The sequence below is a fragment of the Sapajus apella genome, unplaced genomic scaffold (assembly GCF_009761245.1).
Source record: "Sapajus apella isolate SASKATOON/1434 unplaced genomic scaffold, GSC_monkey_1.0 scaffold5, whole genome shotgun sequence".
NCBI lineage: Eukaryota > Metazoa > Chordata > Mammalia > Primates > Cebidae > Sapajus > Sapajus apella.
This window is the reverse complement of record NW_022436945.1, coordinates 27,970,969-27,992,927: the sequence shown is the minus strand read 5'-3', so window position 1 is coordinate 27,992,927 and position 21,959 is coordinate 27,970,969. Positions and strand designations below refer to the sequence as shown.

At 41.0% G+C, this 21,959-nt stretch overlaps 1 protein-coding gene across 5 annotated transcripts in view; it reads right to left on the bottom strand.

Moving 5' to 3' along the window:
- Nucleotides 1–273: 273 nt before the first annotated feature.
- The window catches only part of KLF3 (Kruppel like factor 3), a 37,262-nt gene continuing 15,576 nt past the window's right edge, over nt 274–21,959 (bottom strand). For 3 of the 5 annotated variants that reach the window (XM_032273857.1, XM_032273864.1, XM_032273863.1), the window contains exons 2-6: nt 21,099–21,194; nt 12,390–12,879; nt 11,576–11,726; nt 6,554–6,714; nt 3,628–4,122 (exon numbers count right to left, since the gene is read on the bottom strand). In XM_032273857.1, the coding sequence (XP_032129748.1) occupies nt 3,941–4,122; nt 6,554–6,714; nt 11,576–11,726; nt 12,390–12,879; nt 21,099–21,155 (1,041 nt within the window). In that variant the 5' untranslated portion in view covers nt 21,156–21,194 and the 3' untranslated portion in view covers nt 3,628–3,940. Of the gene's footprint in view, nt 4,123–6,553; nt 6,715–11,575; nt 11,727–12,389; nt 12,880–21,098; nt 21,195–21,959 lie in introns of all 5 variants that reach the window. The other 2 variants (XM_032273845.1, XM_032273851.1) reach the window with 2 other exon arrangements.

Here is a 21,959-nt window from a genome sequence, read left to right as displayed (position 1 = left end):
AAGAATGAACTAGGTGAGTTTCTAGATTTTTGCTGGATTGTCTGCTGTTTTATAATTTGAACCTGGAAGACTTCATGTTGGCTATTTTCAGAAAACCAGGGACATAGCTTGAGGGCTGAGTTCATTCCTTCAGTGCCTTTTCCAGTTAGATCTATTTTTCTGTACCTTCATCAACAGTAACTGCCCATCACAGTAAGTAAAGTTCTAAGCGGGGGTTCTTAAATTGCTCTGAGTTTTGTTGTAGTGACCACTGCATATGAAGTCATCACATGATCACATTTAATATTCTGATGGTTTTATTAACAAGTATATAATATATATTGCATACTGTATATATATGAGGACTGTACAGTACAAATTTATGTTCACAGTTTGACATGACAAAATGTCATTACTGAATTCCCATTGGACTACAGAGTAGAAACGGAGAAGGTACATTAAACATTCACATCTTTAGTAAGAAAGATTACCAAAATGTTTCAGTATCTGCAAGTATACTAATGCATGCTAAAAACCTTTACCCATTCAGTCTTATTAGCTTATAAAATATATTACACTTTATTAAAAATTTCTGCATAGTTTATACAAGTATTAAAGTACTGTAAATGTAATAATCCTGCTATATTTGCAGGTATGGTTTAAGAGATGCTAAGCAGAAAGATTATTTTGACCCTCTAACACTAAGTACATAACAGAAAAAAAGTGCTAGTATTTGTAAAACAATATCGTTGTAGCCCTCGTTTAATGCATGTAAAGATGGCTTTGTAAATGTATTTATTGTTCAGGTGAATTTGCGATCATTTAGCAATTGTTAACCTTGACCAAGAAGAGAATAAAGACAGCTCGGTGCAACTTCATGTATGACAGCAATTCCTTCAAGACAACTGTATATTTTCAAGCCAAATTATTTTAAAACCTTGGATCTTTCAGATTGTCTTTAAAACAATCTAATCAGGAATGATGAGCAGATATACAGTATCAGCAAAATAGTCTTTCAAAAATCCATATTAGTGCAATACTGATAGTGCAGATGGGTGTTTAATAGGATATACATATACAGTTCCCCTGTAATTCTGTTCCAAGGCTCTTGAAACTTCTGTGTATTTAGCATCTCCTTACTTGAATGTAGCTATGCTGCTAACACATTCTCCAAACCAAGCAATTTAGAATGTTAATGCCCATTGATGGAGATTCACAAAACTCTAAAATATGATGGATTCTGATTCTTCTGACTTCTCTAGGATGACACTTGGGTAACAACTGAAGAAACTCTCTAACAAACAGAATTTACATAATACCAACTTCATGTTTACAAATCATTTTCATTAATTTAAAATACTGCGATTGAAATCACCATTGATACTAACATGACACATCATTAAAACATGTTCAAGGGCATCTAATCTTGTATTTGAGGTCTTCCACAGTAACAGCTAAAAATGACTAAAAGGCTAAATTTCTCAACTATCATAGTAAAATACAAATATATATATATAAGAAAAGTTTGGTAAGGGCCAATTGGTAATGAAAGCATATTGACCAGCATGGGAATAGAGAATGGCTGCTCTGGGTTGCTTCTGCTCCACAGTTAAAATGGATCTTTGTTAAATGAACTGTTAACACAATCTAAGTAAGCTGGACAGTAACATAGGAGTCTTTGCCAAGTCTTGCTTAAAATCTTTTGAACAAAATTTAAATATGCCGCAGCAAACGCATCAATTCCATGAGATGCCCATGAGGCTATTCACTGAACTCGGGCCCAGAGCCGATCTTAGATCAGTTTTATCCTTTCTCGCCCCTTCCCCGCTTCTCTATGGATTGGAACACACATAAACTGGTTACCTCCATCAAAACAAGGTTTTCCTTGCATTCCATCTTGACTCTTGCGTGTTGTGGAAGAACTATCTCAAGAAATGAACACTCTGCCATGAATTATGACCAAGCATTTACAATACAGACAACATCTACTTTTCAAAGAGCCATTTTATCACTCAATTCATGTCATAGTTGCAAAAGAGAAAAACTTTAGCTTAAAAAAAGACCCCAATTTGCAGTGCTTTAAAAAAAAGAAAATCAAACCCAAGTGCCAAGATAACACATTTCTTTGCATTTCTCAACTACGTGTCTTTATAGCTGGTTCACAGGGCAGATGAGTGGGACCTCTGCACAGTCCCTACAACTTTTATTAACATAGTGCCATCAAAGTAAGCTCCCCACACAATTCACAGGCCTCTGGAATCACTCATTCACAGATGTTTTAAAAATGGCGAAACAATGTATTCCTCCCAGTTAAAGTTGTGTTGGATCCTGAGTTGTGGCTGGGATGAATCTTCAGGATTTCATTCTTCTCTCTTCTCCTCCATTCTTGATGAAGGGGAATTTGGTTATATGCACCCACATTTAATGACTGTTGCTCACTTTCTTCAAATTCATGACCAATGACATTTCTATGTATGAATTATTTTTATTTTAGACTATATGTTCAAAAGCCTGCTTTTGAATAACTTCCCCCAATACATGGTGCTATTTATCTTCAACATAAACACGAGCCATTATTTTCAGTTTCTTCTGACACTGAAATAGTGATAGAAAATCGCCAGCTCTAACAGTAAACTTCTGGGAATTTTTGAGCTACATATATGAATCCCTGATCTGTGGTTTTCTATATTTTTTCATAAATTCCCAAAATAAAGGTATGTGTGCTTCACAACTAGTTATATTTACAAATAGTGTCACTCAGGTCTTAATTAAATCAATATTAAAGCATTAGCAGATGCTTTATGGTATGCGTCATGAATACAAATGACAGTCAATTTGGCACCACAGAAGAGTTTCTGTATAAAAGCTATGTGATTAATTTGATAAGGGAATACAAGTACCACTCAACATTTCCCTGTTTACATAAAAAGGCTCTAAGCAGATTGGGTAAAAGAAGAACCATCCATACTCTTACCCAAAAGATGTCTTACCATTACTGGGCAAATATTCCACGGAGTCCCTACTATCGATGTTTGATGATCTCATGTTAAGGGCATTGTAGGAATGGAGACAGTTGCATGGATAACCCCATTGGTGTATGGCTTTGCAGCAGGGTTCTGCAAAGCTGAGTATGCAGAGCCTGAAGCTCTGGGAATGCTGCACACAGCTAACCAAATGTTGAAAACACACTGACAACCCCCAGCCCAGGAGGAATTGCCTCTTCTGCTCCCCCTGCTCAGTGGCCCTCTCCTCCGACTCCATGCTATGAAAGCACAGCACCCTTCCCTTGAACTCTACACATCATCCGCCCACATCAAAAGCCTGGGCTCATCTCCCATTGGTGGCAAAGATCTCCATATGAGCCGCAGTCACAAAAGAGGGCAAAGAACTCGATTCAGCTGAAGTCTAAGATGCAGGTTGACAAGATTTGTGAAGGATGACGGAAGAGGCGACTGCGCTAGCCTGAAATCTTGCTGTACTTCTTCTAGCTAACCGGTGCAAGGGGCCACCCTTCTTTTCACTGTCAAGCATAAAATATTAGCACAGGGAAGAGGTAAGAATGTCTCTGGCAAGGACTAGCAGTCTGGATACTGTATTTCTAATACATTTACTCTGACATTCTTTTGAGGAATACATGGAGAACTGACAATTGGTTATGTTAGTTTACATGTTCCCTTGTTCTTATTACATTAAACGTATCTATAAGAAGGGTTTGCTTAGCATCCCCAGAAAAAAAAAAAAAAGTGTTCACATTCTTTAGGTCTGACCCGTGGTAAGGAGAGGGAGGATTAGAGAACATCTACTACTGACCATATGGAAGTTTTGGATGATATAAATCCAGAGATTCAGACCAGCTGAATCAAATTAAAATGTACATGTAAAAAATGTGTTAGCTAATGGGAGGCAGGAGAGAGAGAGAGCCAGGTGAGTGGGGAGTCACGCTGAGGCAGGACAGGGGCATTCAGACTAGCATGTGGCGTTTCCTGTGAAGGGCAAGATGGTCAGAACGGGAGAAGCTGCGGTCACAGTCCGGGCACTGGAAAGGTTTGATTCCAGTGTGTTTTCGGAAATGTCTTGTTAGTTCATCAGACCGAGCAAACTTCCATGTGCATCCTTCCCATGTACATTTGTATGGTTTTTCTCCTGCAAAAGGCAAAATAAAAGAGCTAAATTTTTTGGTAAAGGCAGTAAAGATCTTTGAGCTCATGCTTGATGAATATATTTCCAAGATATGTTCATACATTTGTTCTTCAATAACACAGTGCATTATAAACTACTGCAGGTGAAGCAAGAAAAAAAAAGGAACTAATATGTTTCATTGGCTCACTGCTGAAAAAACGGGAGGAGAATTTTAAGAGTTCTTAAAACAGAGTCACTGAAATCCATTCGAAGGGACCGCCACATAGTGAATCAACACATGGTGATCTGTATTTGCACATCTTCAAATCTTAAACCTGCTCGGGAGCTTAGTTATATGCAGTGTTATTCATTTAATGAGATCTCCAAATTGAAAGTTTGTGGGATTTTCTTATACTTCTCAATAGTTTTCTAAAAATATGAAGTCTCTAACAATTGAAGTATCTGTTAGGGATTAACATCTTATGATCTTGTTTAGTCAATAGCAATTATGCATAAGTATAATGCTTTAATTCAGGGGTACTAAAATATACGAATTCCTCCCCATCTGTCCTGAGCCAGGTTTTTACAACCCCCTCCTGTAGGGTACGGATAATTTACAGATGAGGAACAGAAGCTCCCTGTGAGAAAATAATAGGGAGAACCAGGATGCGGGGAGACCTTCACAAATAAAAAGGCTGTTCTGGCAATCTTACACTTTAAATTAGTAATAAGGGTCATGAGTATGACAAATTAACTTCCACTTAACGCCCCTTGTTCTCTAGAAGCCTTGAGTGATTACCACTCCTTGGGCATTTCAATGAGATATTTAGGATTTCTGTTATCTGCTTCCTGGTACAGAATATACACACAAAGAAGCATTGTTTCCTACATCGAAACTGTCACCCAAATATTCAATGTCTTTTTAATTTTAGGCTGGAATCTGGTAACATCTACCTCTCCGGCCCCACTCATGCCCCAATGATGCCCTCAGTAATCATCGACTGGCCTCTCTGTTTGGGCGTTCCTCTAGACACAAGGCTATCACCCTCAGCTCTCTCTGTGGCTGTTAGCCTTCTCTGCCTCCTCCCAGGATTCACTTAAAAACTTCACTTCTGTTTTGCCAGACACTTTCCTTCCCTTTTCTCTTCCAAACCCCAGATTCTTCCTTGTTAAATTTTCTTAGTAGAAGTGATTTGCAAGACTCAGAAGAGCAACCTACACTGTTAAGGAAAATGCACACAGATGTAAACTGCTGTCAAATTAGAATTTCACCTCAAAGAGTCTGAGGTGAGATGAGTCTTACTGTATATACATCACCACTATGAATAGTCAATCAGGCTGTTCAAACAGTTCATTTTAAATTTTTTAAGAGACAAGGCCTCTCTATGTTGCCCAGGCTGGACTTGAACTCCTGGGCTCAAACAATCCTCTTGCCTCAACCTCCCAAGTAGCCGGGACCACAGGTGCACGCTGCTGCACCTGGCTGTTAAAACATTTTTGTATTACTTCCTTAAGATGTTTGACAACCAAAATGTTCAGCACGGAGACCAATTTCGTATTTTTCTCGGCTATATAATAACTTTATTATGCTCTGGCTGCTCATGCTTATATTCAGTATTAGGCAAGATGGAAGAAATCCTAGAACCAACATGATAGGCAATGGCGGAAGAATTCCTCAATTTTAGATGATACATATTATCCAAATTTCTTCACTTTTCTTTCCTTCAAAGGCAGTCTTCTATCTGAATTGTGTTCAACGGTTGCATTCTTATTATTAGTTTCACTCTGTCGCCAGGCTGGAGTGCAGTGGCACAATCTCAGGTCACTGCAAGCTTCACATCCCGGGTTCAAGCAATTCTGCCTCAGCCTCCCAAGTAGCTGGGACTAATGGCACCCACCACCACACCCAGCTAATTTTTATATTTTTAGTCGAGACAGGTTTTCATCATGTTGGCCAGGATGGTCTCGATCTCTTGACTTCATGATCTGCCCGCCTCAGTCTCCTCAAGTGCTGGGATTATAGGTGTGAGCCACTGTACCTGGCCCAGTTGCATTAATTTGTGCTGCACAAAGACTGTTCTTCACTCTCAAAAATTTACAACGTATACATGTGAAATAGCTCATATGAAGGCCACATGGTCGTCTGTTAAAGCACTTCCTCTGTTCCAGCAGCGAAGGCTCCAACTCTTTCTCCCTCCTTTGCTAGAGAGCACAGAACTGCAAGTGATTGTGAGCAGCCTTCTTACGGGGATTACTTTCAATCTATTCTAACTTATTACAAAGGGAAATCATTAGCAACTTCTTCATTCTGCACAACTCGTCTGGAGACAACACATCTGGAGACAACTATGATAACTTTCAAGATGCCTGAAAAAACTTTCATCAGAACAACCTTTGTATTCTATTCTAATACATCTTAAGAAGAAAGATAAAGTGACTCTGGTGTTTCTAATACCTGTGTGTGTTCTTCTGTGTGCTTTCAAGTGGGAGCTTTTAGTGTACACTTTGTTGCATCCATCATAATCACATCTGTGTATCCTCCGCTTCCTTTGAGTATCCGGGGATTCCACAGGTAAAGGTCTCTTCCCAGGCTGCACAATGACCGAAGGGTGATTTCTGTGAAAGCCAAGGTTAAAGGCAAAATGTTGAGAGCAGGCTCTTTCTTTTTCATCAGTCTACTAAAAGCATTAACAACACTGGGCAGAAACAAACAAAAAATCCCAACAAAATAAACAAAAAGAAATTAGCTGATCAACCCAAGAAGCACTGCTATATTCATTCAACAAACATTGAGTGGGCACCTACCATGAGCCAGGCACTGTGCTTGGCACCGGGGCACAAAGATGAATAAAAACAGGGTTCCTGCCCTCGAGGAGCTCACACTCTAGGGGGAGACAGACATGGAGATAAGTAATGACAGTCAGAAGGGTTAGGTGCTACTCTAGAGGCAGGCGCCGAGTGCTGGGAGGCTCCTTCCCTCAGTCAACATTTGCCTATTTATAGAATCTTGTGGTTCCAGGCAATGCTGAACACTGTATTTTTCCACAGGCTGCTCTGATTTTCATTATTGTTCACTAGGGAAAAATGGAAAAGATCAAACTCCTAAGTCTCAGGAAACCACATGGTAGAGTATATCTACGTTTTTATCCTTTATGTAATTGGCATTTAATTGGAGTCCCTTAGAGACTGCCAATTCACATGCAATTTTCAAATGCTGGCTCTTCCAAAGGAAAAAAAAAGTTGGCATTGCTGTCTTCACAAACTCAAACCTCCACTGTCACTGTGATTCCTGTATGAGGGTGAACTTCAATGCGGCGTGGTCACCCATGACGCTGGCTCACGTGGTGCCAGCTCCCTCATGGGACTGCCATTCTGCCTGCCTGATTTCTCTCACTCCTGAGTTTGCACCTTCCCTGGGTGGATTCCAAACCAAACCCTGTTAAAAATCTTATAATCTAAGCTTTCTCTTTTTCCACAAGATAGTGGAGAAAAAAGGGAGCTGGAGGAACTGAGAGAAGTCTGTCAAGTTTTCTCAGGCTTCCCCCGCTGATTAATGTAAGTAATTAAAATGTTCTAATCTGCTCATTCACTTTCCTAGTGACTAATTACTTGATACATCACAAGTGTATGTCATTGGCCTCTAACTGTCATGAAAGACTTCTTTCTCTTTCATGTTGAATCTAAAGCTCCTAAAATGTTCCAGATAATGCAGGAATATTTGGCATTAGTGTGTTTGGGGAGAAAAAACATGGGTAAAAAGGAAAAAATAATATGAGAGTAAACACTCTAACTCGTGAGCTTAAAAAAAAAGGATAAAAAAATTTATCCATAAAAATCAAAAGGGAGTCTCTTGATATAAAACTAGTCTTGGTAAATATTTGAATACACATCCCTTGTCAATAACTTTTTCAAGTATGCTAAGAAGTGACTACAAAAGAATAAAAGGTGTGTTTCTTATGTGATCTTACTTCTCACACTTTATTATGAGCAAAGGAAACTGTCAATTTTGACTCTCACCTTCCTACTCTAATATCTGGAAGCGGGGTAGTGATGGATAAAATAGGCCAAGTTTACATACAAGGAAAAGTGAACATAAAATAGTGAAGAGGGGGAAAAGAACAAGGACTTCAATTATATGTGTATGTGCAAACAAACAGCAGAGCACAGCAAAGTGAGAGGTTTACAGACACAGTTTTTATAAGGCTGAATTATTCTTTAAAATCCTTCAATAAAAAGAAAATAGTTCAGTTTATTTTTAACTTTCGGCTTTAATGCCATCTAATGAAAATGTTTCTTCTCCATTAAAAGAACTTCAGGAAACAAAATGCCAGGGCAGAAATTTCATGATTAACTTGCATGTCTTTGGGATACTGGGAGACTATCTTTCTCAGATAACTTTAGAAATCTCTCCCAATTATTAGATTTTATGGGTTGGGAATCTAATCGTTTCTGTGCAGTAATTCTGACTGCCCTTTCCAGCTGTTTATTTTATATGTAAAGGTGCATCCAAAGGCTGTGAGCTCCAATTTACAAATCCCAGCCCTGTCACTGACAAGTCTCTGTGATCCTGGGCCAAGATCTCACCCTCTCTGTGTCATGGTTTCCTTTCTGTAAACTGGGGATGATGATGATGTTATCTCAGAAGATTCTATCTCAGAACAATGTCTGTTCCCAAGATAAAGCTACTAAATGGTGGCCATGAATATTGAGGTTCAAAATATTCTATTTGTAACTTTGTACCCCATGGTTATTTATTTTCATTAGTTTTTTGAGGATGTCCCCAAACCAGGACACCTCTGCTTAAGCTGTGTCCCTCAAACAGTCTGAGCACAGTTAGCTGCTGCATCTCTTAAGAGACTCGTGTTGGTTCAGGCCAAGGCTAGATTAAGAGTGTTGGGATCTCGCACTTTTTGGTCTCCATTCCCATTTTCAAAGAGTAATGGTTTGGGATTATTACAACCAAGAAGTTAGAGAGCTAATACATCTATCTGTCCACTGTTTTGAGCTGACACAGCCCATCTTTAAGGTTGCTACAATTCACATACGCAACTCAATAGGGAAATCTGATTCTTATGCTTTTTGTTCTAAATACAGTTTTGTATATTTGGAACAAATAAATCTTTTTGTAAATCTGTAACAAAAGGAATTTGATGTACCTTTGAGTGCCTTTATAAAGAAACCTAAAGCTGTAACACCACAATCAAGCAAACGGATTTCAAAGCTGTACTTTGAAGCCTGCCTCTGGAAAGGGTTTCCTAAGGCAAATATTACTGGGGCTGCAGTGGTACTAAGTGCCTAGTTTCAAGTGATTCTTTCCTGGCTAGCTGGTTTCCTACGTGGGCTGCTACTGGGCACACTCCAAGACATTACTTAATCACATCTGTGGGAACATTACTTATAAAGAGTACATGTCCCAGCTGTGGCTAATCTGTTGAATTCTTCTGAGATGCAAAATGCATTCTTAGGACAGCGTTAAAATAAGCATATTACTCATTAATCACTAAAAGCCACTGGGCTTGAGATCATCAAAAGAATATTACTTAAAATAAGAAAAAAGTATTTTCTTTTGAGCAGCATTCAAAGCACGAAATATTGCCTTCAAATCTTCTGTAATGTTTTACATTGCAATTTGCAACATGCCAGACTTTGGAATAACACTTTTCCAGTCAACAGATCCCTCCCTATGGAGGCACTTGGCTTTATTTAGTTTTACAGCATCTTTTTCATCACCCATGCACGAACAACTATAAGTGCATGCCCTCTTTCTAGTTATCTTGCTAGAGACATCCCTCAACATAAAGAGGTAATTCCACCTATAAGATGTGTCCATTTTGCTTAGTCATGTTTTCCTTTCACTTGTGTGCATGGGCAGATGCCATGGGTTGGATATGATAAGATGCCAGGAAAAGCCCTGATTTGGAAGCAGGAGATCAAGCCCAGGTTCCCTCAGTTGTTAGCAGTGTGATTACAGGCAAGTTATCTAATGTCTTAGGCAATCAGTTTGCTTTTTGCTCTGACTCCCACAGGCTTGTTGTGGAGGAATGACATAATTGCTGTGAAAACACCTGGGAAGGTTTTTTGAGGGAAGAGGGCACTATGTGATTGAGAGAAATAACAGCATACAATTCTATCAGAGACTCTCTCTCCCTACCTGCTCAGGCAGCTGGCTGAGAGTCATTCTCTTCTTCATCTATCAGGGAGCATACGACAATCCAAACCAGAAAGGACTATCATTGGGTGCAGTGGACAATTAATCCATAAGCTACTATGAAGGTACCTACCCAAGCTGAATATGGATACAAAACTAGGATATATTTAAGAATTTGCATTCCGCTGCAGAGTTAATTGTGAGAGGGACCAGGGCAGAGGGGCTGGAGAAGATAAAAGAGAAAGGTGGGTAGAACATTTATTCAAGTTGGAGGAAAATGATGCAGGAAGACGATGGAAGGGGACCTGGTGGAGTTAACTGTTGCCTTTGTACTAGGAAGCTGGCTGCTGAATCCAATGTTGAACCACCCGTAACACAAGACAATTACAACAACTACAATCAATAATGAAAATAGAAATGAGGGCAGCAAGATTAAGTGAGTAATCCAAGATCATATATATGGTAAAGAGCGGAGGTGGGATCCTTGTTGGACCCGAACACCATCTTTTTAGCAACTATAAACCCCGCTCTTAGTGTAATCACTGGTAGAGGCCAAGGTTATCTACAGCAGGATCTTACAAATGAGGTTACTGAACCTGTGTGTGGCACTACCACCTTATACCACATTAGACCTATAAGAAACCACCATTCAGGTGGTTGGATGCTGACCAGTACTGCACAGTCTTGCTACTGGATGGCAGTTCTACAGGATACTATACACTCTGTAGGCAGACATGATTAAAAAGACCAGAGAATAGTTCTTTCAATGCTGGACTTCCCTGAGCTACACAGACGACTTTCAGTTGCCACCACTATTTCCAGGACTTGTTCTGGAGCATCTCTTTTGGGCTTGTGGTTGGCCTGCAGATGGTGATTACAGACATTCCCCATAATAGAAACAATATACTAGGTTAGAAGTGACAGCTGGGAGGACTATGTGTGTCCACATGAAAACTTTATATGACCCAGAGAACACCAAATTCCATCTACACAAGGATTGTCATCATGGAAGAACTATGCATACATAGCCTGGAAGAATGGAAAGAAAACAAAAACAATTCGTGTGGTAAGGTGCAAAATCACAGATGACTGATTCAATGAAAACTTGACGTAACTTTTGTCATAATGTTGTCAGTGTTAACAGAGAGCATACTATTTCTGGAGAGATTTTCCCATCTTGGCCAGTGATACCCGGCCAGTGGCGGCCACAGACAATAAGCCATTCCTGGTCATTCACACCACATCAGGTATGTGAAATCTTGTGCTTCCATTCCAGGTTCCAAGATGCATGCTACTATGCAAATGCTGGGTAGACCTAAATATACTTACTCTTGCAACAATGCTTGCGGGGGGGACACTGAGTTCATTAAGGGGGGTGACATTTCTTCAGGATAATAATCTGTCCTCTGTGGTTCGATCCCAGGTTCTATTTTAATTTTTTTCTGTGATATAGGCTTCTCATATGATTCAATTACAGGTACTAAAAAATAAAAATAGAAAAGTCACTCCACTTACCATTTACCAATTTCAGTTTATAAAGGCTTACTGCATAGCTCCTATCTCCTATACAGATATGAGAAATTTATTTGCCTTTGGCAGAATTATAGCAGGAACAAATCTGTGGGAGATTCTTGCTTCTCTTGATCATCATTTTGCCAGTAAGCAGCAAATACAGGGACCTGGATTCTAAGACACCAGCCCTGAAATGATTCATTCTTACAATTCTGGATTATTTCCTTTTAATCCCATAGTCCTGTCTATGACCAGTCAGTAAACAAAGAGGCTTTTGATTGGCATTAGTTTTCACCATGATCAAAAAGTATTTATTAAATGCCTTTTGTACCTAGAACCATGTTGGCATTCAATAAAGCAACATAAAGTCAAGGTTCTTTCTATCCCCAGGTTGACTCTTATACAGTTAAAGTAATCATGTCATGGTATCAAACAGACAAGCCTGATTGTTGGGATCTCTTCCAGTATCAACACTTCAGGGAAAAAAAAGAAAAAATGAATGCCTTAGGCAGATGAGTATTTCCTTTGAAGAGTTCAGCAGCCCTTGCCCTGTGCTTCCTCACCCAGCCTGTCTGGTGAAGCACCAGTAAGCTAGGCAAGTGCAGCGGCATGGAGCAGAGGCGGAATTTACCTTGCATGCTACTGCTAGAATTTTCCATCTCTTCTGACAAGGAGACCATGAGAGGCTGCTGGAGGTGACTCGTGTACATAAAGGGGACGGGCTGCACCACCACTGGCTGGATGACAGGCAGGATCCCCGGGCTCCGTATTCCATGGCGCGAGAGGGCAGCTGCCATCACCGGCGGCATGGACAGTGGCACGCCAAAGGGCTGCACGCCTGGAGAAGGGGGTGAGTATTTTTTTATCGGGGGGCTAGAAGAAGGCATGCTCAACCCAGGCGAGGCTCTCCGGTGTGAGGACGGGAACTTCAGAGAGGAGGGCGAATTCCCAGCCGACGAAGGGGGTGAACTCCGCTTGTTCACCGTGAGGTCCACTGGCTCCATCTGTATTCCATGTGACAGGCCTTCTGGGGTCTGAAAGAACTTATCAGGCAAAGGTGTGGAGTAGATGACCCCGTACTTGTTGGGCTTCATGGATTCCATGTAATTAGATGGGTATGACTATAGGATACAAAGGGAAACAACGTGTCAACAGCCAAACAAGTGCATTTACTTGAAACATGAATTAAGACAAAAACGTGTCAACAAGGCACTTAACAATCCCCAGGGCTTTACAAAGTGGTTTAGATTTCAATATATACTTGACCTTAAAAAAATGCTCTTAGAGAAGTGGCCTCAACAACATTACAAATGCTACGAGAGCTGGGTGTGGTGGCTCACGCCTGTAATCCCAGCACTTTGGGAGGCTGAGGTGGGCAGATCACCTGAGGTTGGGAGTTCGAGACCAGCCTGACCAACATGGTGAAACCCCGTCTCTACTAAAAACACAAAAATTAGCTGGGTGTAGTGGAGGGTGCCTATAACCCCAGCTACTTGGGAGGCTCAGGCAGGAGAATCACTTGAACCTGGGAGGCAGACGTTGCGGTGAGCCAAGATCATGCCATTGCATTCCAGCCTGGATGACAAACAAAACAAAACAACAAACAAACAAAAACCCAAAAAACAAAGAACAAAGAAAATGCTATGAGAGGCGGTCTCATAAACATTAAAACTAAGATCAATGTGGTCACTACCGCACATGAAAAATCTGAAATTTAATCCCAAGAGGATTCCTGTGTCAAACATTAAGGCTGATTGATGCCTGGCAAAATTTTAAGACAGGCGCTAGCATAGGCATGGGGGCCATTATCATTGGGAGTCAGAGCTGGGGTTCACCAAGAACCAGCCAAGCCAAACCAACCTGTTGCTTTTCTGGTGGGGTTTCTTGATGAGCAGGAAATGCTCTCTAGCTTTAGTGTCTAACTTCAGCAGGACATTGATTTCTCAGGATAAGTAATGTCTTTAAACTTCAGCAGGATATTGATTGCTCATCATACTTGAATATAATAAGGAAGAATGGGGCTGCATGACAGACAGTATCTTTCTTTTGAAGGGCTTCAGCAGCTGAACAATCCATGCCTAGGATTGGCCAACAATCCCAGTCAGCCGTAACTGTTCTGGTTTCAGCTCTGAAAGTCCCACATCCCATGAAACTCTACAGTCTCAGGCAAACCAGGAGGGGGTCAGTCACCATACACACCTTTGTCCTGAAGGCCACCCTCACTGGGGCAATTATGTCCTTGGCCCTAACTTGCTCAATGTTCTTATTCAGAATCTGAATGAAGCTGTAGACTTGAATGCCAAGTCTGTGGGTGACACAGAACTATAAGAAACAGCTAACGTGCTATGACTTGAATAAGGAAATGTGGTGCTCAGGGTCATTCACACAAGCTGAGGCCCCGTGTTCTCTCCTCTACACACTGCTACCCATTCATCAAATGAGGCTGGGGGACAAACAAGGGAGATCAGAGGAGACAAGAGAGTGTCTCCTTCCCAAGATCTGATATACAGCTGACCTCATGTATCTTCAAATACCTTTGTCTCTTTAAATATCACGATACCCTAACTTTCATCTGCCAGCTTTACATACAAACCAATCATAATAATTTCACACTATGGGCACTATCCTTGACCATGGAGTTCACCTAAATTACTTCTATTCCTTAACTAACATTTTGTTGTAAATTTTCTTTGTAGAATGCAACATAATTTTTAATTTTTTTAAAAATTAAACAAGATAAACCAACTTCTTCACTCGGCATTTTAGGGAAACTGAAATTCTGCGTGTCAAGCCTGCTTACCTGCAGAAAGTTCTTTGAACTTGAATGGCTGACACTGACAGTGATAAACCAACACATGGCGCTTCTCTTCCAGCTCTAAGATCCTACGTGTTCATGATTTACAGGCAATACTAACTCGGGATGCAACAAAGAAACCCCCCAATGGCACCTTATAATTAAACACCCTAAATGCGCTATTCATTTCTGGGCCCCCTAAGCCCCTGTAGGGGCCACTATTGTGCTTTATGATTGTGGGGCAGCAATGGTTCTGACGGGGATTCCTACTGAGATCACCCACTTTCCTCTCTGGGCTCGGTCTGGGTGAATCCCCGGCTGGTCATACATCAGAATCATCTGTGTTTTGAAAATTCCAGATGCCCAGTCCCTGCTCCAGGCCTGCAGAGCGGCACACTATCGAGGAGGGGCCAGGCAGTGAAGCTTCCTATCACATCACTGTGTTTATTTATCTTTATCAGGTCCTCATGGTTAACATCATGCTTTGTTATCTTCTGTTCTTTCTTTATCCAGACTGTTATAATCTGTGTAACTTCCCAGAACAGGGATTCCTGCAGCGTGCTGCATATCACTTGGGGTGTACCTAACATGCTTTTGGGTGGGGAACACGACGGGCATACCCTAAGTTAAATTGTTATGTGTTTATCTGTATGTGCCAGCAAAAACTGTTACATGTATATTTTGTAGTAGCAGCACCAAGTTTGCCTTTAAATTGATTATGTGAAAAAGCAGTTCTGTAAAAGAAGGCAGGAAAAATTATTAACGAACTATTAGGAGTGCAGGCACTATGAGGATATGGCAGACTTGTTAAGGTTGTTCTGAATCCCCACCTTCCAGGAGGCTGTGAGGTTATGGGATAGCCTACGCAACGAGCTTAACACACGCTGTCCTAGAAGTCCCTTCTTGTCCCTGCTTATACAAGAAATGCTCACTGTCACGGGCTCTGCCGCTCACAACCAGAGCTTCTCAAACTTTACTGTGCACATCCATTTACCTGGGGCACCTGTTAAAATGCAAATTTTGAATTCCTGGGGAGTGGACCAAGGGGCCATAGACTACCTTTTGAATAGCAACAATCTAAATGACAGAGATATAAAACAAAAACACTAAAGGTCTTTTTAAAGGAGGGAAAAACAATTTTCTTTTCTCTTTTTTTTTTTTTGAGATAGGGTCTCACTGTTTCTCAGGTTGGAGTGCAGTGGTATGATCATAGCTCTCTGCAGCCTCGACCTCCTGGGGTCACATGATTCTCCCACCTCAGCCTCTGGAGTAAGTGGGACTACAGGCATATGACACCATGCCTGGCTAATTTTTGTAGTTTTGTAGAGCCTAGGTTTTGTCCAGGCGGGTCTGGAACTCCTGGGCTCAAGTGATCTGCCCACCTGGGCCTCCCAAAGTTCTAGGATTACAGGCATAAGCCGCCACGCCCAGCCAGTTTTCACACTAATGCTGCTTAAAAACAGGAAAATGAAGGATATAAAAATCACAAAACACAAAATGAATAAAAATAGCTTTGAGTTATATATCAAGGATCAAATGAAGAAAAGCTTCTCCACCTTTCTTTAAAGCCAGGCACGCACAGTACCAACACAAGAGGTCCAAAACATAGCAACATTAAGTATTAAACAGATTTAAATTTAAATATTAAGATAGGTATTATTAAAAGAGGCACAAGGTTCATTAACAACAACAAAAATACACTATAAATCATGTACATTGGAGAGTTTCAGGGAGTAAATATAGGAGGGAGAAGGATTTCACCTAGTCCTAAAGTCTAATGTGCTTCATATAATTCTCCAAAGGGCAATGGTTCTGGTATTAGAAAAAAAAAAAACCTTTAGGAAGTGGGAGGCAGCATTTCTTCTATTGACCAAAATGTAGCTTCTCCCTTATGTTCAATCCAATTCTTCCAAGACCTCCCTATGACCTAGATTTTAATGCCAATAGTTATTGGCAGCTAAATGGGAAGCAAAATGAGGACACAGTTTTATGGCTGTCATTGCTGGATTTTTCTATGCATGGGGCGAGTTTTGGAAGAGAAGGAATTTAGAACCTCCAGATTTGCAAATTTAGTAATATTCTCAGGTTTCTCAAGCCATTAAGACAGAAAAAGCCACACGTAAAGCTAAGTTTTACCAGTTTGCTGATATGTCTGTTCTCATATGAATGCCCTCACTCCCTCTATTAGATGTGCGATTATTGTAAGTCATAAGACTAACTGTGGGGAGACAGATTTGCACACAGACACCCAACTCTGGGTAGATAATTAACTGTTTCCAGCCCAAGGCCTCACAAAAGGGTGACGAAATGTGGCCCCTCAAACAGTTTATCTTATCTGGTGGGTAGAGCACACAAGCTTTCGGAATCAGCTTCCAACAATCCGGTGCGGTGTAGGGACTGACACTGGGTGTGATCAGGGTGTGTGCCCTGGGCAGGTACAACCTGGTAACAGTCTTCCCCTCTGCTCCAGACCGTTCCCATGTTCTATCAAAGCAATGCACACAAGCATGGCTGTACTGGCCCCAAATCCAAATCAGAGACAAGTGTTGATGAAGCAGAAAATGCGCCTCTGGCCATGGACGGACCTCCAGCGCCCTCTGTGCACGCTGCTTAGCCCCAGAGGCCCTATGTCCTGGAACAGAGCAGTCCAAAGACAAGACACAGACATGGGCTTTGCCCTTCCCAACTCTGGCCCCCACTGGGGATCGCAAGGGCTTAAAACACAAGGGCTGGGTCAGGCACAGTGGCTCACACTTACAACTCCAGCACTTGGAGAGGCTGAGGTAGGAGAACTTAAGGCCAGGAGTCTGAGACCAGCCTAGACAATAGAGCGAGACCCCATCTCTACAGAAAAGGCAGGAGGATTGCTTAAGGCCAGGAGTTTGAGACCAGTCTGGGCAACATAGTGAGACTCCATCTCTACAGAAAAAACAAAATGTAGCGGGGTATGGTGTGCTTGCTTGTAGTCCCCAGCTACTTTGGAGGCTGAGGCAGGAGGATTGTTGAGCCCAGTGATCTCACCACTGTACTCTAGCCTGGGCAACAGAGCAATACCTTGTCTCAAACCAAAACAAAACCAAACAAAACCACCAATCTGCTATAAGGAAAAGTTCTTTCTGTCTGTAACACGCACTCAGATGTTCATACGCCCAGTGTGCATTTACTGACTGACTGCTGCTTCTCATTGCAGTGTGAGGTGATGAGGGCCGGGCATAGGTGCTCAATTAATACTTCATGAATGTGGAGTAAATTAACACTCTCTCTTGGCAGGGTTTTTACTACTGACAAGGTAAAGAAAAATATACCAATTATTTTGAACTTTGAGAAAATGATTTTAATTGCGACAGGGAAAGAGGTACAAGGTTTAGATAATTTCCCAAAGCTCTATCACTTTATGCTGAGGTGATAATTGCATATGTTTCTTGTTTTATTAGGTATAGTTTTGGTGAGTTTTCCACTGTAAGAGTTTCAGTGGATGAAGTGACTGAAACGTGGATGAAATCTCTATTTCACTATTCATCAACATGAAAAAAAGTGAATGTCCATGACAGGGCAAGTCAAAGGAATCTTCATCCAAGAGAGGGTTCCAGGCACAGGAAGGCGTGGTGCATGTATAAACACACTCTGGAAAGAGCAAACGGCATGCACCCCCGTGGAAACAGAGGTAGAAAGCTCTCTGTCTACCAGGCTTGAAAGCGCCATGAAGAGTTTCTGTTAGAACACCACAGAGGAAACTACTCATTTGACAAACTTCCCTATCTATAAGGAGTCTGTTAGATGACAGAATATTATTAATCCCGTCTCCAAAAGTAATCTTTCTAAAGGAATAGAAGAGTACTTTTTGTTTTATTTTTAGAATTTGTTTTCTTGCTAACTTCCTGAATTAAATCCTTTAATTTTCAATCTTTTGGGAAACGGTAAAAGAAAAAACAATTTATGTACATGTGCATTTTTTTACACCAGTTTCATATTTTGTAATTTTTCAAAAAAACCCCACAAAACTGGAAGTTCAGGTTGCTGCTGGTGATTTGCCAACACTGGGTGGACAGTGAGTAGCAGAGATTTAGGGCACAGACTTGGGGAGGCAAAGTCTACTCTGTTCCTCATTCTTGCAAATTTTAATAGGGTGACCCCAAGCCTCACAGCACAAGGCTTAGTGGCGAACAGTATGAGGACTTATATTTGGTTATGAGGGAAATGACACGTAGCAAAAGACCAAATGAGCAGATTGCTTCTGCTGTGCTTACTGTCCTTCTAGGGGCGGGGAAAGGGGGAGAAATAAGTTATCATAAAATATTTTTATTCATATGTAGAAATTAAAAATATTTTTACAATGTCCTATTGTGCCTTAATGTTTACAACATTGACTTGAATAACCAAAGACTTTGATCTTCAGGTCAAAGACTGAATTTAGAAAAAAAAAAGGAATAATAAATTAGGTTCAATATACTTCACCTATGAAGGCAGAAAAGATGAAATTTGAAGATTTAAGAGTAGGAACAAAAGCTTTTTAATTTTTTAGAAGTAAAATCATTTTAACACCCCACTCTTCAAATGTTTCTGTTAACTGAGGTTGCACTGAATTAAGAAAAAAATACTTCCTGCTAAAAAAAGTTAAAGCCAAAAAAAGAAAAACAAAAAAACACCTTCATTTTAAGGACTGACAGTAACTTTTGGTGAAACTCAATTCTCAAAATGTCAGTTGCAATTGAAATCTAGCACATGAAGGAGAAAAAGATCATTAATTGCAAAAACACTTCTACATATTTTAACTTCGTGTGTTAACATGTTACAACAATACAAGTTTAACAGTTACTTCAAATTCATTTTACTCTACATTTTTTTTGGTTAAGTGCATTTCCTTGCACTTAATTACACATATCACACCAATTTATCAATGTGGATCTTCCTTTTAGCTCTCTATTGGACTCTTGAGCCTGATTTTCATGCTTGATTAAAAGCACTGGAAGTACACTGAACAGTAAAATGCATCACTGATGGCTCTGCACCATTTGTAAAATGAATCATATTCTCCAGTGCTAAAAACCTATTCCTATTTCAAGAATATAATTAATGGGGAAATTTTATACCTTCATTTTCCTCTAATGTGATCATGCAGTAATGGCGGGGAGCAGGATTTGATGAATATAATGACAGTACTGTGTAACATTCGAAGTAATTTAGTTCTGGCCAGGCTCGGTGGCTCATGCCTATAATCCCAGCACTTTGGGAGGCTGAGGCAGGTGGATCACCTGAGGTCAGGAGTTCAAGACCAGCCTGGCCAACATGATGAAACCCTGTCTCTAATGAAAATACAAAAATTAGCTGGGCATGGTGGTGGGCACCTCAGCTACTGGGGAGGCTGAGGCAGGAGAATCACCTGAACCCTGGAGATGGAGGTTGCAGTGAGATCACACCACTGCACTTCAGCCTGGGCAGCAGATCAAGACTCCATCTCAAAAAAAAAAAAGAATAATTTAGTTTTTTGATTAATAAAATCCTTACTGCTCAGTTGCTACCATATTCAGACACTCGGCTATTCAGTTATCAGGCTGGAATGTAAATGTTATTTCCTTAAAGCCCCTCTGACTTAACTCCCATTATAGATACTGGTAAACACTTCACTGGCTTAGTAATATCCATGGCAACTCAGCTCCAAGGGCCTCGGAGTGACCCCCGTGTCTTGTATAAACATTTTTGGCAGGAACCTCCAGAGCCAATGCATAAGGATGATCTAATTTTGTAAGCGTGTTATTACCAACCTTCAGATACACAACTCGGGCCAAGCTTTCCCCCTTGTGAATATTTTCCAAGCCCGTGGAAGAAAAGAGCAAGACAGAGTGGGGGCGTTGCCTTGTTATTCAATATTCACTCAAGCAGATCTCTCAAGTTGAAACCACTCCCGTCTCTGAAGTCAAGACACCTTTTTCTGTCACCATGTCTCCCCTCCACGGCACTGATGTTGGAGCTACAGAAACCTTGCTAGTCCCTGGTGACCTAAAAGCAGCTAGTGGCCCGGCTCACAGGAGGGGCTGGCTTAGCGCTAAGGTGCTGAAAAGGACAATGAACTTGATTCCCACACAGCCAGACTCTTCCAAGTAAATGAGATTCTGTCCTCACTGCCAAGTTCTTTCTCTCGCTGGCTTCCCTCAGTCATCTCTCATATAGTCACAGCTCCATATGGCTGTTGTCATTCGTTTCAAGCAAATCATTCTATTCTTAATATATTTTTACACACAAAAGGGCTGAGGAATTTTTGTAAACTTACTTCTGTCCCGAGAGGATTTGCCTATGGCCTAAGTCCTACGCTGAACATATTTACGGGGACGCCAGGCACAGGTCTTAGGAAGCACAGACCACATTTATTAAAGGACCCATAGCAGCTAGGACAGTATTTCCCTCACTCATACTTAGGGATGTTGAGAAAAAGTTTGCCTATGAAATGCCTGTCAAGTAATGAGTGATTTTAAGGAGTAATTCAACACACAACAATGTTATCATCACTTGGAAAAAATAAGGTGAGGTGTTCCATTTTGGAAAACTTACCACTGAGACAGGGTCCATGGCCTCTTGCTTGACAGGAACTGGGTCAAACATGAGCATTATTTTAGTTAAACCTTCTAGGGTGCTCTGGTGTATGGCCTAGAAAACAAAACAAGGTATCCATCTAAATCCCAATACAAACTAGTAAAAATAAAATATAGGCTGGGTGCGGTGGCTCACCCCTGTAATGAGTGATTTATTCATTACAGCATTACACCCCTGTAATGCTGGTGGCTCATCAGCACTTGGGGAGGTCAAGGCAGGCAGATCACCTAAGGTCAGGAGTTCAAGACCAGCCTGGCCAAAAAGGTGAAACCCCGTTTCTACTAAAAATACAAAAATTACCTGGGTGTGGTAGTACACGCCTATAATCCCAGGTACTTGGGAGGCTGAGGCAAGAAAATTGCTTGAACCCAGAAGGCAAAGGTTGCAGTGAGCCGAGATGGTGCCACTGTAACTCCAGCCTGGGTGATGTGGCAAGACTCCATCTCAAAAAAAAAAAAAAAACCAACCATAAATACTGTAAATAAATAAAAAGTAAAATAAAATACAATACTCCTCATCCCACCTTTCCACTCCTTTTTCTCCCCTACCCCTAGAAGGGCTGGAATTTGTTTCCCTTACCTATGAAAGATGCCATTTACATAATTAAAATCAGACTCCCTGGTCATAACCATTTGAGAAGCAACCACCATTTCTAACTCAATACATAAACCCTGACATTTCTGGAACAATACATACAGCCCCTTCTGAGCGGCAAAGCTTGCTTGGATTGCTGTGCAACTCTTTATAGAGGTTCACACTGCGTATGATTGTTAAGCACCTTCCCCTTTCCCCTTATGTTGGTTACAGGAAAATTAGCGG